The sequence below is a fragment of the Bradysia coprophila genome, unplaced genomic scaffold (genome assembly GCF_014529535.1).
Source record: "Bradysia coprophila strain Holo2 unplaced genomic scaffold, BU_Bcop_v1 contig_70, whole genome shotgun sequence".
Lineage (NCBI taxonomy): Eukaryota > Metazoa > Arthropoda > Insecta > Diptera > Sciaridae > Bradysia > Bradysia coprophila.
Window position 1 is genome coordinate 2,346,740 of NW_023503941.1, and position 16,572 is coordinate 2,363,311.

General features: G+C 37.6%; 1 protein-coding gene across 5 annotated transcripts in view; it reads right to left on the reverse strand.

The window, feature by feature from the left end:
* The window catches only part of LOC119083642 (sorbin and SH3 domain-containing protein 1), an 84,774-nt gene that overhangs the window by 34,545 nt on the left and 33,657 nt on the right, over positions 1-16,572 (reverse strand). For 4 of the 5 annotated variants that reach the window (XM_037193386.1, XM_037193383.1, XM_037193387.1 and 1 more), the window contains 9 exons: positions 12,198-12,400; positions 11,721-11,880; positions 11,545-11,646; positions 11,266-11,405; positions 11,032-11,104; positions 9,243-9,278; positions 7,724-7,898; positions 5,302-5,422; positions 2,145-2,177 (listed from right to left, as the gene is read on the reverse strand). In XM_037193386.1, coding sequence (XP_037049281.1) covers positions 2,145-2,177; positions 5,302-5,422; positions 7,724-7,898; positions 9,243-9,278; positions 11,032-11,104; positions 11,266-11,405; positions 11,545-11,646; positions 11,721-11,880; positions 12,198-12,400 — 1,043 coding nt within the window. The remainder of the gene's footprint in view (positions 1-2,144; positions 2,178-5,301; positions 5,423-7,723; positions 7,899-9,242; positions 9,279-11,031; positions 11,105-11,265; positions 11,406-11,544; positions 11,647-11,720; positions 11,881-12,197; positions 12,401-16,572) is intronic. The other variant, XM_037193385.1, reaches the window with a different exon arrangement.

Consider the following 16,572-nt stretch of genomic DNA (forward strand, 5'->3'; position numbering starts at 1 on the left):
GGTGGTGCTCAAGTTACTGTTTATGATAGTAGTGCATTTGGCGCCTGACTCACTTACACGTTTGTGTCTGTGAATAAACTAGCTAATGCACTAGTGATATAAACAACAGTGTGAGCACCAGCTGATGAAAGATCAGCTGTTGCAAATTCTGCTCTCCAGTGAAAGTTGGCGCACTTGCGATGTGAGGTCATGTAAAGTGAACGAGAGCTTTGAATGAGTTCAATATTACGCTTCTTCTAATTATTAATCTACTTGTAACTGTCAGACATGCAATAATTTATTAACAACAAGATCCACAATTATTGTCCGGAGCCGCTGGAAGGATTATCATTTCGTAGATTGCTATGCGATATTATAAAAGTTCGGAAATAGGTCTGGTCCAACTAAATTTTACTTGAAACCTGACCGACGTGAACCTGATTTCAAACTTTTTTACCTGAAATACTAATACGTTCAACCTGTCAGGTCAGCATTCAGGTGCTGACAAAAATTTGCAGGTCACGTCACGATTCTTAAAAAAAACATTTGACCTGAAAGTTCAGGTCATACAGTCTTTTCCCCGCGGTCTACAAAAGTAAATTGATATGGGTTTTTGATCCAGTGGGCCCTAGCACTATAGTCACACTACAATCAGATAAAGAAATCATTTGATATGGGCTGGTGATGATAAGACGTTGTCAGTTTATATTTCCGAGTTCCGTATTTCAACCCTAATATGTAAGACAAAGTGTCTTCACTAATTCCAATGCGTATACAAAATTGAAGTAACCGTCTCTCATAGTACTCAGCAGTAATTCAAATGCACTTTCTAATCCGTGCTCATCAGGCGAGACAGTTCATTTTCATTGTTCACACGTGTCGTTGTCGTGTTTGTATAGATCACTAAAATGACCGCTGGCGTGACGATCGACGGTTCGGTTTTGTGTGCAAACTAATGACAACCAACTTTGCTTCTAAGGGAATTCCCCGTATTTAGTTCATTTGCATTCATTTCAAAGAATTGGACGCACTCACTTATTCATTACTATGTGAAATTGTGAAGTTGGTTTCAATTAGTTTGCACACTTTTCCCCACCATTCCTCACGTTTCCGTCATCAGTTTCACCAAACGAAGAGATCTATGGGGACTACAGGGACTACACGTTTTTCGTTGTTCACTTGGTCCGCCAAATTCAAAACCTCAATCGGATAATTCGCGAAAAATGTTTTTTTTTCTTCAATTTTATCATTTTTAATCAGTTTTATCCTCCACTTGAAATGTCGGTAGCTACTTAGCGTTTCTCTGGAGTTCAATTGCTGCAGCTCATACACATAAACAAATCAGCAGTCTCCGACTTGGCTAAACTCCTTACGAGTCAAGACAATTTTTTTTGTAACAAGTTACGTAAACAAGATGTAAAAATGAAAGCTCTTATTAGTGCAGCAAGTCATATAAGGTTATAGCAACACACGACACTTCAATATATTTTTTTTAAATAATTAAAATGAACTTGAGTTAGGTCGAAATTTGCTACAAATGTTTGTATTCCAACCTTAGAATCATTAACTTCATCGCATTATCAATTAACCAACAAATAACAGGTCTAGCTCATTAGAAACTTCTTTCTTCTTTTAATAAAGTCCACATGTGCCACTCATAGTCACGTCTGTTTCTTAGACTTTGAAGTACTAGATTTGACATCTAATTAGAACAACCAATAGACCTTTTAAGTTGATAAAAAGACTAGATGATCTGGAGGGATGAATTGACAGCTGACAGCTGCAATCGGTTCGCTTTTCATTGATTGTGTTCACTTTCGTTGAATAAAAGTGAGAAGTGAACGATAGTGACCAAAAGCGAACCGATCACAGCTGTCAACTGTCAATTCATCCCTCCAGATCATCTAGTCTTTTTTTCAACTTAAAAGGTCTATCATCAAAATCTTGTACTTCTAGACTAAAGAAACAACGAAGGAAGACGTTTCTAAAGCTGGACTGGCTGGATGTGGTTTTCGAGTTTCGGTTTGTAGGCGCAAAATATTTTGTGATTTCTCCATTGAAAGAGACAACTTTGTAGCAGACTTCGCTTAAGCTGTTAATTACATTAATCACCGAAACAACTTTCAATTTAAATAAAAAAAAACCCATTGCATGTAACATCCTACCCCGTCAAAAATAGCCAAAACTTGATCCCACCACTACAAATTAAAAGAAAATTATTTCCGATTTGTAATCTGAATCAAATAACAGGAAGATGGACAACAGTTATAGACGTCTCACAACTAAGGCCATCACACATTAGCATTTAGTGTCATCAGGAATACGATATTTCTATTGTTTAAATCAGCTAAAATCAGTTAAAACCGGTTTAACAATAGAAATATCATATTCCCAACTGACACTAGATGCTAGTGTGTGTTGACCTTAAACTCTATGAGTGACTCTATGATAGGTTTGTTCCAAGTAACTGTAAACACGAACTTTGACAACCCGAACAACGACAATTTCATCCACAGCAACGTCGCTTACGTGATATTTCACACAAATCGAGCAACGTCGCCTACGCGATTTACACAGAGATATTATTGAGGTTATGGTTCTATGGATGAAATTTGACAATTCATATGGCCTTGGAACAAACCTATTCACATTCGTGTTTACTTCGACTGAGCGGTGTGTGAAAGTGATTTATTTCATGCCATGGCTTCAAATGTGAATTTACTTTAACTCCCTTCGGAAAGGTACAGTTCTTTCCGAGAGAAAAGAAAGGAAATTTCAGAGGGTTGAAATGAACTGTTTGTCACGTTACTTCATACTTTTCTCTACATTTTGTTCGATTTCAATGAAATGATTTCACACGACACACATTATCATTGGCGCATTTCCTTTTTGAATGCTTCTTTTTGTTAGCTTTCACAAGAAGAGATTAGAAATGGAAATTTAAATGTAATTAACTCGCCGTGATGATGTAGCCACTGTGCTTTGTGATGGATGTAAAGTTTAATGACTTAATGAATATGGTGCAAGATGTGTGATTAACTTGGCAGTCATAGAAAATGGACGAAGAAAATGGACGAAAATTACGTTTGTGAGAATGGAAAATTTCAACCGGTATAAAGAAGACGATGATTTGGGTTATCTGCCTGCATGATAACATGACGTTAAACTGTTACTTGCATTGCGTCGAGCAATTCCCCTTTTTTTCTGGGAGTTGCTTTCATAGGAATGATTTATGGAAAACTCCTTGAGTACAACTCAGTTTGCTTTGAGATTTTTATGTCCAATAGATGCTCGCGATACCGGTCCGGCTTGACCTGATTCTGAACTGAGAAAATCTGAATGAAATAAGGTCAGGTTGAACCTGACAAACCTCACCTTCAGGTTCAAGTTGACCTGAAATTTTAGGTGCGGTTGACCTGAACCTGAAATAAGAAAGCCTGATTCAAATCAAATCATGTTCGGGCTGAATCTAACAAGGATCTTCCTGTCAGGTTGACTCGTAATATAAACGTGGTTATTTACTAGGGCGTATCGAATTTTTAGAATTTTAAGGGCCGCGATAGCCTGTGTGCGGAAAACGTAGATCATTGAAAACTAATTCCAGGCATATGGTTGATGGATCCGAAGGTGCCCGGGAAGAAGTCCCCCCGGACGAGTTAACCTTTCAAATGGTCATAACTCGGAAAGTTGAGAGTATTTCTGAAAACAATGTTCTAGCAGGATGTAGAGCGTTAAAAACTCTACAAAACTGCCAAAGAAACCGATGGTCCAAAAGGTGTGTCTGTCGAGGTTTTCTAACATCGAAAGTTCGACATTTTGGTTTTTGACTTTTATTTCCTGAGAGACGAATTATTAAGTTTAGCTTTTGGCATGAGGTTGTAGAGGAAGTCGAGTACTACCAGTACACTAGGCATTGTCCCGGTCGGCGATCCATCCGAAACCACTTTTTCAACATTTTTGAATGGACTTTTTAAGTGTACCCACGTCGCCCACGAAGCCAGTGCAGACAATGTAACCGGTGTTGCTGAGTCGAGGTAACCTTGGCCAGTAAGTGCACATAATATTCCATAACAGTAGCTGAACTTTTTTACAAAATATTTGGGATCTCGATGTAGCACATTATATGGACACGGTATACCACGAAGTTCAACCTTTTGTAAAAATATCGAAAAATGTGTATTTGCAACGAAATCGACTTCTTACTACTGTTCGTGGGTCAAATAACTAATTAAAACGATTATTTGTTGTTTTTCTCACAAATTTCACTTTCTCAGATTTTGTAGTACAAAATGTGCTACACCGAATTCTTAAATATTTTGTAAAAGAGTTCAGCTACTGTTATGGAATATTATGTGCACTTACTGGCCAAGGTTACCTCGACTCAGCAACACCGGTTACAGTGTCTGCACTGGCTTCGTGGGCGACGTGGGTACACTTAAAAAGTTCATTCAAAAATGTTGAAAAAGTGGTTTCGGATGGATCGCCGACCGGGACAATGCCTAGTGTACTGGTAGTACTCGACCTCCTCTACAACCTCATGCCAAAAGCTAAAGTTAATAATTTGTCTCTCAGGAAATAAAAGTCAAAAACCAAAATGTCGAACTTTCGATGTTAGAAAACCTCGACAGACGCACCTTTTGGACCATCGGTTTCTTTGGCAGTTTTGTAGAGTTTTTAACGCTCCTCATACTGCTAGAACATTGTTTTCAGAAATACTCTCAACTTTCCGAGTTATGACCATTCGAAAGTTAAAGTCGTCCGGGGGGACTTCTTCCCGGGCACTTTCGGATCCATCAACCATATGCCTGGAATTAGTTTTCAATGATCTACGTTTTCCGCACACAGGCTATCGCGGCCCTTAAAATTCTAAAAATTCGATACGCCCTATTATTTACACCGTAATCCAGCAATAGTACATTACCGACTCGTTGCCTTCGGCTCGAAATATAACCTTCCCACACGCCTCAACAAAAAATGTCTCAGCAAGACAGTAGTGTACTATTAACTAACTTAAAACGGTCCAACACCTGATGTTCTTACAAATGTGCTAACGTCAACAGAACGCCGAAGTGATTTGATCCATCAACAGAATTTCTTTTCCAACACATTTGAACGCCAACGTTCTTTATGATTTGCCATGCCTAAACTACTCAGAATCACGCAGACCGATCAAATTATCTCTAGTGATAATGTCAGGTATAATGGCTGAGAGTATACGGAGAAAACAACATGACCGTCCGTATTTCGTCTTACTAACTACGATATCATTTCGAATGTTTTTCTATAAATATTTTTCGTTTCAAATTTTTCTTTTCCACTTACTTCCTTTCTCTCTTTATCCGACACTGACGAATGACCTGGAACATAATTTTCAATTCTACCCGGTTGATTTCTATAAACACCGGATCCACATTTTATTGGATTTGGCATTGTCCCATAAAATCTAAAAATAAATTTTGCGAAAAAAAAAATTATTTTTATTTTTGTTTATGTAAATAAATATGTTGTCGGACACGAAATTATCCACCAGGCCGCCCACTCGAATAATGGTGGTTGCACAATTAGGAAAATTAGGAGATTTTTAGCCCCGTACGAAGTACGAAGGGGCTTATAGGATTACGATGCCGTGTGTAATTGATGGAATTCGAAGCAGACGGTAAGGGCAAAGTGTTTGCCTATGTTCATAGATGACGAATCCGCAATAAAAATTTGGTCCGTCTGTCCGTCTGTCCGTCTGTCCGTCACGTCGATATCTTGAGTAAATCAAATCCGATTTCAAAAAATTTTTTTTTCCCTGAAAGATAGTCGAAATAGTGAGGCTAAGTTCGAAGATGGGCATATTCGGGTCGGCCCTTCGTGAGTTAGGGCCACCTAAGTGATTTAAGGTCTTTTGGTGATATTTATGGCAAAATAAACGATGGAAATATAAATGACACGGCAAATGATAGGTATTGTCAATACCAATCCAGGAAAAAAAAGTTTTTTTTAAATCGGGTGAGTGGACCGTGAGTTAGGGCCTTAGAAGTGAAAAGCTACTAGGGCCCTATGTGTATTTTACATAGAACTCGTAATTTTTGTTTCATTTGGAAGGTAATCGAACGCCGAATAGAAAGTTGTTGAAAAAAAATTAAATTTGGGTCCTTGGACTAAGGCCACTACTAGGGCCCTATGTGTATTTTACATTGAACTCGAGTAAATTTCATTCGTTTTTCGTAATTTTTGTGTCATTTGGAAGGTAATCAAAGGCCGAATAGAAAGTTGTTGAAAAAAAAATTAAATTTGGGTCCTCGGACTGAGGCCGATACTAGGGCCCTATGTGTACTTTACATATAACTCGAGCAAATTTCATCCGTTTTTCGTAATTTTTGTTTCATTTGGAAGGTAATCAAAGGCCGAATAGAATGTAGTTGAAAAAAAAATTAAATTTGGGTCCTCGGACTAAGGCCGCTACTAGGGCCCTATGTGTATTTTACATATAACTCGAGCAAATTTCATCCGTTTTTCGTAATTTTTGTTTCATTTGGAAGGTAATCAAAGGCCGAATAGAATGTAGTTGAAAAAAAATTAAATTTGGGTCCTCGGACTAAGGCCGCTACTAGGGCCCTATGTGTATTTTACATATAACTCGAGCAAATTTCATCCGTTTTTCGTAATTTTTGTTTCATTTGGAAGGTAATTAAAGGCCGAATAGAATGTAGTTGAAAAAAAATTAAATTTGGGTCCTCGGACTAAGGCCGCTACTAGGGCCCTATGTGTATTTTACATATAACTCGAGCAAATTTCATCCGTTTTTCGTAATTTTTGTTTCATTTGGAAGGTAATCAAAGGCCGAATAGAATGTAGTTGAAAAAAAATTAAATTTGGGTCCTCGGACTAAGGCCGCTACTAGGGCCCTATGTGTATTTTACATATAACTCGAGCAAATTTCATCCGTTTTTCGTAATTTTTGTTTCATTTGGAAGGTAATCAAAGGCCGAATAGAATGTAGTTGAAAAAAAATTAAATTTGGGTCCTCGGACTAAGGCCGCTACTAGGGCCCTATGTGTATTTTACATATAACTCGAGCAAATTTCATCCGTTTTTCGTAATTTTTGTTTCATTTGGAAGGTAATTAAAGGCCGAATAGAATGTAGTTGAAAAAAAATTAAATTTGGGTCCTCGGACTAAGGCCGCTACTAGGGCCCTATGTGTATTTTACATATAACTCGAGCAAATTTCATCCGTTTTTCGTAATTTTTGTTTCATTTGGAAGGTAATCAAAGGCCGAATAGAATGTAGTTGAAAAAAAATTAAATTTGGGTCCTCGGACTAAGGCCGCTACTAGGGCCCTATGTGTATTTATACTCAATAAATTAAAATTTTAGGGCTATTTGAAATTTTTGTTTTATTTGAGAGGAACGTCGTACGGGGCTTCGTAATTGCGCTATGCGCAATTTCTAAGATGTACACATTACATAATAATTTTACTTTAACTACTTTAACCGGAACATAGGCTTACGGTCAAAGTAGGGTGACAGACGCACTAGGGTCACGTACGCAATAGATATACGGGTTTGTACGGGGCTCAGTCGCAGCAAACGCTCCGACTGTTCTGATGGCTCGTTTAAAACTAAAACGTCGTATTGTTCGAAGCAAAGTGTTTTAGGAATATTTTGGAGGTGGTGGGTGGCCTGAGTGAAAAATTCGAGTAAATAAAAATTAACGAAAAACAAATAAATGAAAAGGATTAAAACGATAAGCTCACTTTTCGTCGGCAGTTGTAGTTGTAGCAGCTGTATTGTTGTTGTTGTTGTTATGACTATCATTCAATGGCGGATTTCGTCGTCTATCCAATGTACTGTACTTGTAGATGGAATAGTCGGAATCATAATTTGGCTCTGGTTCAGATAAGTATCCGCTTGTTTTGTATGGATAGCGTCCTGTAAATCATTTTCAGACTTTTTTGTGTTAAGCCGATTTGGTGATTTAATATCCTCGGAACCGAAAAATGGCTCAAAGATAAATGTGAAATGCTGTTTTATGTGAACATTATGATGAGGCGAGAGAGAGAGGCCGCTGGACAAATTTTGTTCCAAAAGCACGGGATTATATGGTCGCCTAATTCGGTGATGGATGTTAAAACGGTAAAATTTCGATGGCGAAAATTATTAATTAATTTTGCATATGAAGTTTAATGCATGGACAATGGATAGAGGTAGCTGGTTTGTTATCGCTTTGCTTGCCATTATAGTTCACTGAATAGCTGAGTGAAATCTGTTCATACAATCACTGGACACAATGGAGGCTGTCGCACACAGAAATAAATCTTGGAAAAGCAAATTTTTAAGCGACATCCAAATGATATCAGATGACGCTGCACTCTATTGTGCGTATGGTTGTTAACACCAACATTATGCCTGTAGAAACAATGTAATCATTTTCCGGCGATTGGGAATATTCTAAGAATGAGGGAGAAAATGCGAAAAGCGCCATTGATGTAAATCATTTGAAATCGACCATGCGTCCCGCCATGCATAATATAGAATGAGGTCGTAGGTCGTACAGAACAACCATTTATTTTTACATCTTCTTCCCTCCTTTCCAATCGTTTTTCTGTGTAGCCTCAGGATGTATGTTCAGTTCATGTACGTACACAGAGCTGCAGCAGGCAGAACGAACGGTAGACAATCTTATGATGTTGACTAATAATGTGTTCGGTTAAATATTGAATTTTCATTCCGTTCTGCCAGCAAAATGTACGCTTGAAACGTCGACAGCAACGTGATGAGACGATAAAATTCATTCTGTACGGTACACTACCTTCGCATATTTATATGCGAGTTAAATAAGGATTTAGGGATTAGGATTATGGATGAGTGATTGCCAAAGATTTATTGTAAATGAACTTGTTCATTCGCGCGCTACACATAAAGTCGATGTTATGGTTGTCAGTAAAATGCTGATGAGTAAGCAAAAGAGCAAGGAAAAAAAGGTTTTACAGCACGGTCATTATAGCTTCCAGCAACATTACACATTCAACTCGAATCGGTGTCGTACGCAATTTGCGGTAACGTCGACATCGTATGTGGAATGAATGTAGTCTCCAACCGAATGGAAGCTCTGGAAGTTATAATTCGTTTGGGGTGAGTATGGTATTTCGTACAGCCACAACAGAAGATAGAAGCTACAGAGTTAGCAAGCATACTAGGAAAATAACACGAATTGTCGAAAGCAAATTTACAGGCGAAAAATGATAAAAGAAAACATAAAATCTGATTGTTCACCTCTTCGAGTTTTGTAGCGAACAGTTATTGTGTCATCTGAAAATAAAATTTTGAACATCAGAAAACTGCATTTCACTAACAACGATAGAGTACATTTCAAGCGCAGCGATCTATGTACGAGTACGGTCTGAGTCTTATTTTTATAAGCCAGAGTCGACGACATCAAAATTTGGTTTTAATATTTACGTAATATGAAATCTGTCAGCGCTGTCAGCCATATTATGTACCGTAGCCGTTACGTCAAAAGAGCTTTACATCCGATATCAACCGACGTTTTTATAAGATCACGCTGACATGACGTGGCACTAATATGTGGAATGAACGAGGTACTGATTGACGATGAAAACAAACCTTTGTTCTAGTTTGTTGTACTGTCTGACTTGACAGGAGAGCAAAAGAAAAATTTGAATTAGTTTCATTTAGGCGTAGCGGCAGTTTGTATTAACTGAAAAAGTCGAAGGATGTAAACTTTGTGGATGTCACGCCGATACAGTTACCACACTTGACGATAAAATGGTGGATTTCATACAAATAAGTCACCTCCCATGCTCTTTTAACGTTTAAAATCATCAGAAGCGATCTCCCGCGTATCTAGTAAAATTGGTGACCTACACAAAGATTGCACAACTTAAAAAAGTCAACCTGAGTGAAAACGAAATTTTTGTGGAATCAATTACTAACCACAACCACTCCCAAATCAAAAAAATATGTCGAATTTCATCCCGAGGTATGTAATAGCAATGAAAGTGTAAAAGAGGTATGGTCTATTGTCCGCCCGGAGGACATAAAAATTTGATTTTCGTACTTAAACGCACTCATTTTCATATTATTTTGACATAAAATGTGAGTGCGTTTAAGACGAATTCGCCGATCGACCATACCTGTTCTAGACTTTCATTGTGTAATAGAGACCTTAGCGAGCTGTCAACTTCTGGGACTTTGGTATTTTTAGAGCGCGTACAGCAATTGTTTTTCGTTAAGTGTCAAAGTTCACTATTCATCTCTCACTTCTACCCATGTGTGAGATATGGGTCGCCTAGTTGTTAAGACTCAAAAATTCGCTAGAGGGCGTTCCATTTCGGATATAGTTCACTTTTATGCCGTGGGACATCATACAAAAAATGAGCTACGTGTTCACTTTCGGTATTTTTTATATGAAGATGCCGCGGGACAAACTTGAACCATCTCCGAAATGGAACACTCTAGTGAATGTTGACGAATAATTGCTCTGCACGCTCTTAGAAGAAAAATCTAATTTGACGAAAACACAAAATTTTCGTTAGGTCGACTTTACTTGGTACAAAAACAGGACCTCGGACAATCAGACAATTCGAATCGAATGAAGATTTTACTAAAAGGACCCCTAATGGTTAACCCCTAATGTCATTTTTTTATGAAACTTTAAATTCGACTCTTTATTATCGGGGAACGTCTGAACGCGGCGCAGATACAAATTCACAATTTTCCTAGTAAATTTACACAATGGACGCTCAGTACACGTTTTTTGTAAATATAAAATGCTATGACGTCCCAGAATGCTATCAAAAATAAGGATAGACCGGAACACCCTGAGCGCCGATTCTCGTGAATTTAAGAATTCATCACTTGACAGCCTTGACAGTTGTCTCGTTAAAAGTTATGAATCGTCTAGACCAATCTTTGCATTAAGGTGACAACTGTCAAGTTAAGAATTCTTACATTCACGAGAATCGGTGCACTGAAATACTGAAAAAACAGCTCAAGAAAAAAGTGCAACAAAAAAGTCAAAGAAAAACGTCGGGGAACTCACCGTTCTGGTTGACCTTGTGTAAAGTGTTGTACATCTTCTTATACCATTTGTGATGATTGTTCTCATCCACTTCCTACAAAATATCAAATTCAATTAGCCTGGCAACAAAAACGCGAATATAGTTGCAACTGAATGCATGGTCCAATATTTGGTAACAAATTCACTCAAGCGAGAATTTTCAGCGAATTTATTCGCAAATACCTGACGCCGACCGAACACATCGGTCAACATTACCGATCTTAAAACGATTGGCATTCCCTGCTTTGTTGTCGGACCGATTCCTTCGATTTTCTTATGACCTAAATCTACCATTTTCTTCGGTCGTTCGTTTTCGCTCTCCTGTTCACTCAGGTATTCGTTTTTCATTGCATAAACTGAAAATGAAGTCGAAATTATTATTTCCAACGAAAATCTGAACGAATCTATATGTTTCTGCTGATGATGAGGTGTGTTGTCGCACAAACGAATCGTGCATATACACCGTATACATATACACACAAAACATTGACTTACCGACTTCATTTGGCCTTATTATTCCGGGCGAATAATTTTGAGTTATTTGTTTTCGCTCTGTTTGCATATAATTGGTTGTACCACTACGGGGTAATTGGTTCTCTGTATATACGAGCAAACGATTTTTTGTAAATCAAAAATTTGCTTTTTTGTCACAATTCATTCAACGAGCTCACCTTTAGCCTTCTGCAACAATGTTATTGTGCTAGTTTGCGATTTTGGTATATTCGAAGGGCAAGGCGGTGTATAGTTGAAATTTGTTGAAATTGGTGGATTTCGGGGTGGTGGTATTTTATCGGGCAATGAATAGGACCAAGGAGACTGCACTGGTGGTTCCTGTCGATCGAATTTATATGTAGAATTTTAGGGGCTTCCTCGAATATCGAATTCAAAAACGCTGCAATTTACGTTGTTCTCATTGTCTGAAGTTAGTTGCAAAACTAATCGCAAAAGTTCTAAAAGAAAAATTTTCCCGCGAATTTCTTGCAACGACTTTCGCAACTATACTTCCCAAAGTCTTGTTCAACTGCTCATTGACTCAAAATTCAAATTCTAAATAACTCGAAAGTAGCTCGCTGGGGTAACTTAAGCTTCAATTGAATCGCAAAAAAAGCATCGATCATATCAAGAGACGGTTTTCCCCGGTTACAAACCTCTTTGGTGTAAACTTTCCGACTGAGCTGAGGTGATTCGAACTTAACCGGACGGAATTCTTTCCGATCGAAAGTTGGTGACGGTTCTGCACTTTTCGGGGCCCAGAATGGTGGAGGCGGTGGCGTTGGTGGTTGAGATTGTGTTGAGTTTTGCCGATTGAATGTAGGGTGTGGTTCTGTTTTAGTTCCAGGTGACCATATGCCTGGAAAAAATTAATTGAAGCAACAATTAGCTCAGGAAAAATAGTGGTTGTAGTTGCTGGGGGTAGTAGAAGAACCAATGAAAAATTAGAAGTAAATTTTAGTCTTACACAGTTCAAACAGAAGGGTCTACACTGACAAAAAAAGAGGTGAAAACCCTACCTGTAGCAGGTAACTTAGTCTCCAGGTAATCTACATTATCTCTCATAGGTGAGTTTTTGTATGAGGTGCAACAGCAATGACAGCAGTTGTAGATTACCTGGAGATTAAGTTACCTGCAACAGGGAAGATTTTCAACTCTCTTTTTGTCAGTTTATTCGTTTTACACGTCGCCTCAAGTCACACGTGCCTTATGTACAAAATGGTGAAATAGGAGAAGAAACTAAAAAAATCATCTTGTGAATCATCATCAGTTATTACACAATCTGTAACACTCATACGGGATCGCCACAATCTATTTTTACTAACACAACAATATTGTGCCATAATTAATTCGTCTGCAACCCACCCACAAGCCATTCAATTACTCACGAATCAATTGTCAACTCTCAATAACCTTATTCTAAATCCTTTTGTCTTGGCACAACTAATTGCAATATTGTTTAAAATTGCAAGCACCTAACAGCAACCGACACAAAGCCGTATAATTTATGATGCGCTTCATATGCACACTGTGCATTGAACCCAATAAGCATTTGGCTATAATGAAGATGGTTGTAACCGTGTAACGTGAAAATTGAAAATCGGGTCTTTCATCAGATAACTTCCAAATATTAAGCGAGTGTGTCGGCTGCGAAAATGTGAACGAATCAAAATGACGGATGACGTATCAGTTCAAATTAAAAGTCTTGATAAATGTTAAGTTGGTTGAGAAGGCTGTTCAGCGGCTCCATCTATGATTTCTACTAATAATCTCAAATTCAAAAAATAAGTGGGCACGCACAACAGATCCGTTGGCGGCCAATGTGCAGGAGTCTGTGAATATAAATTATGTACACTTAATCTATCTATCAGAACTAACAAGTGAATGACAGCTGACATATATGGTAGAGAATGCGAGAGAATTACCTTCTATCGCCGCATGTGTACCAACTTAACATTGCTCTGCTTGATCAAGGCTTTAGCAGTACAGTTATCTTGTTATCGCTCCATTTACTCACTATTTAACAATGGAGAACGAGAACGAGAGCGGTTTTCATTGTTTCTTGAAAACGGTAACAAATTGTGAACAATTGTAGCGTAAACGGAGGGAAATGCGATTCCCGCTTAACAGTCAACTAGTCTCTTAACTGTCGAGCATTTAAAGCTCTTGAGGCTTCCGTAGCTTTTGAGGAAAAATAACTTACAGAATCTTTTGAACAGAGCCGTTTGATGTAGTTGTAAGAAAGGAGTCTGTCAACACTGCAGTCAGGGCTAGATTGTAGACGAAATACTATTACTTCTTACAACTATTTAAGATTTTTAACTCAAATCCTGAGGTAGTTGTAAAAGTGGTTGCATTAAGACGTGTCGAACCTACAATCTAGCCTTAACAGCAGTGTTGCCAGACTCCGTTTTTTAACAACTACTTCAGGGGGTCTGAATACTTCATTTGTGTTGGTCGGGAAGATAAATTGGTGCTGAGTGTGTTCTGTGCATACATTATAATAAGACGAAGATCATTCACATTTAACAACGACTGCTTGTCTATGTGAGTGCACTTCATCATAATAATACAAACTAATGAGCAATTATTGGCACACCATCAAATGTGTCCATTATTTGTGACCGATGCGCTTCATTGGTATGCACATAGTCGACAGTCTAGCCCTGCAACCACAATATTCCGAATTAAATTGAAAATTCAACCTTCATTCACATATATTACGTACACACACACACACAAACCATCTGTGTGACACAGTGAGTTAATTCATAAAAAAAAGGAATTCATAAAAACCGACGACGTCGAGAATTGACAGACTTGCATGTAATTTAATTTACAACTTTTGAATAATGTTTGTTTTGAAAATATTTAAATAAAATTGAGATAACAAAATGAAATGAAACATCATTTTCAAAACAACACGCATCGCAAACATCCTGTAACAAATTTTAATTAAAAATATTACAAGCAATTAATCAAATTGGAGCTAATAAAATTGCTCGTCTCTCACATCACTGACTCAACGATTTTATTTAGAAAAATAATAATAAAAAAAAACGAAAGAAAAACATCGAAGAGAATCTATCTTGGACGTGTGCCCGTCGTAATCAACCTTTATGTACGCTATTATAACACAACCGAAAATATTATCATCATAATAGCATGTTCACAAGTCTTTGAAATGAACGAATTAAAAGGAAAAGAAAATTTTTTAAATAAATAAAACAAACGGCGCGACAGACATTACACAATTTACTATCACGCATTTTTATATATCAATTCGCGTATACACCATTGTCTACTCAAGGGGGAAAACCACCAGCCCAAAATATGTCCCACAAACACAAATTCCACAATTAAAATCTACTTGACCCTGAAAAGCTTCACTAACTTCCACATCTTCCATTTGAGTATTTGAGTTCGTTATAACACGATTGAGTTCAATTCGATCAACTTTTCGAAAACTGTTCTAACTTCATCTCGGTGTTTTTGGGACTAAACCTACCTTGCCCGTTTCTCTTCTATATACTCATTGAAGAGTATAACCTGAAGAGTATAACCTGAAGAGTATAACCTGACACTCTCGGTGTGTCCCAAACACACCGAGACACTCAGGTTATACTCTTCAATGAGTATATAGAAGAGAAACGGGCAAGGTAGGTTTAGTCCCAAACACACCGAGAGCAATAGGTCCCCGCAACACTTCGAAAACTGTGCTAACTGTGCGAACCAAAACACTCCATTAGTCTGTCGCACCGGTAGTAGTTTTCCCCTCAAGTCTACTCTACTATATCTGCCACTAAAGTCGACTTTGTAATAATATTGCAATTTATATACCACAGAGAAATGAATCACATTTTGCTGATGGTAGAGCTTTGTGTGACACAGGCGGTTAACTTAAAAATAAATTTGAGTGTCAAGGAAAAGGTGTTGTTTTTGTCTCTCGTAACGAAAATTTAGGCTTTCTTTCATACTGTAATGTGTGTTGTGCGAACAGTTTAAATGGGTTTTGATTTGTCCTTATGATTACATTGAAAATATAAATGATTCACGCGAGTTTAAGAAGCTTAAAAGGTACAGTGTTGAGTTACTCTGCAACATGCAACACGCCAATTCTGATGAATTTAAGGTTACGTAACTTGACAGTTGTCACCTTACTTAATGCTAAGAGTGGTCCATACGATTCGCAACTTTTAAGGTGACAACTGTCAAGTTACGAAACCTTAAATTCATGAGAATTGGCGCCCAGGACCTAGTTTCAGGAATTTTTTTTCGAAAATTTTCAAGAATTTAAATTTTTATTTACTCATCGAACCTTGTGACAAATTTTTGGCCGAAAGAAACACCGGAGCTAACGAAACCCTTCAGCGCTAATGATGAACTTACGCTGTACTCGAATTTACCCGAAACTTGGGTGCCGTGAGTTTTGCGTCAAGTTTCAGCTAGAGTCCGGGAATCTTGAGACGTAAGTTCGAGTGAAGCAAGGACCAAAAAAAAAAATTTGGCTGGAAACAACCAAAATTTTACCAAAAAAATCTGCGTCGCAAAGTGGCAAATGTTCAGGAACAGACCAGCAAGAAAATTTATCTGCCACATGCGACGCAGATTTTTTTGGTAAAATTTTGGTTGTCAAATTTTTTTTTTGGTAAAAATTATTTGGCAGATGATGAGAAAAACTAAGCCAGCTTGTTTGAACTAAAATTGGGTGTAAAATTTAATTTTTGCGCAACGAAGCTGAAAGCGTCAACTCTAGCGATATCATTCATTTTAGAAATTGTACTTCAAAGACTGCGTCACACTTTTCTCGAAGAGATTTTTGTTGTGATATCAGTCGTTTTAGAAGTTTTAGAACACTGCTTTTTATAACAGTTTATAACAGAAATTCGAAAATTTGACGAAATTTAACAAAAATCGAAAATTTGACGAAAATCAAAAATTTGACGAAATTCGAAAATTCGACGAAAATCGAAAATTTGACGAAATTCGAAAATTTGACGAAAATCGAAAATTCGACGAAAATCGAAAATT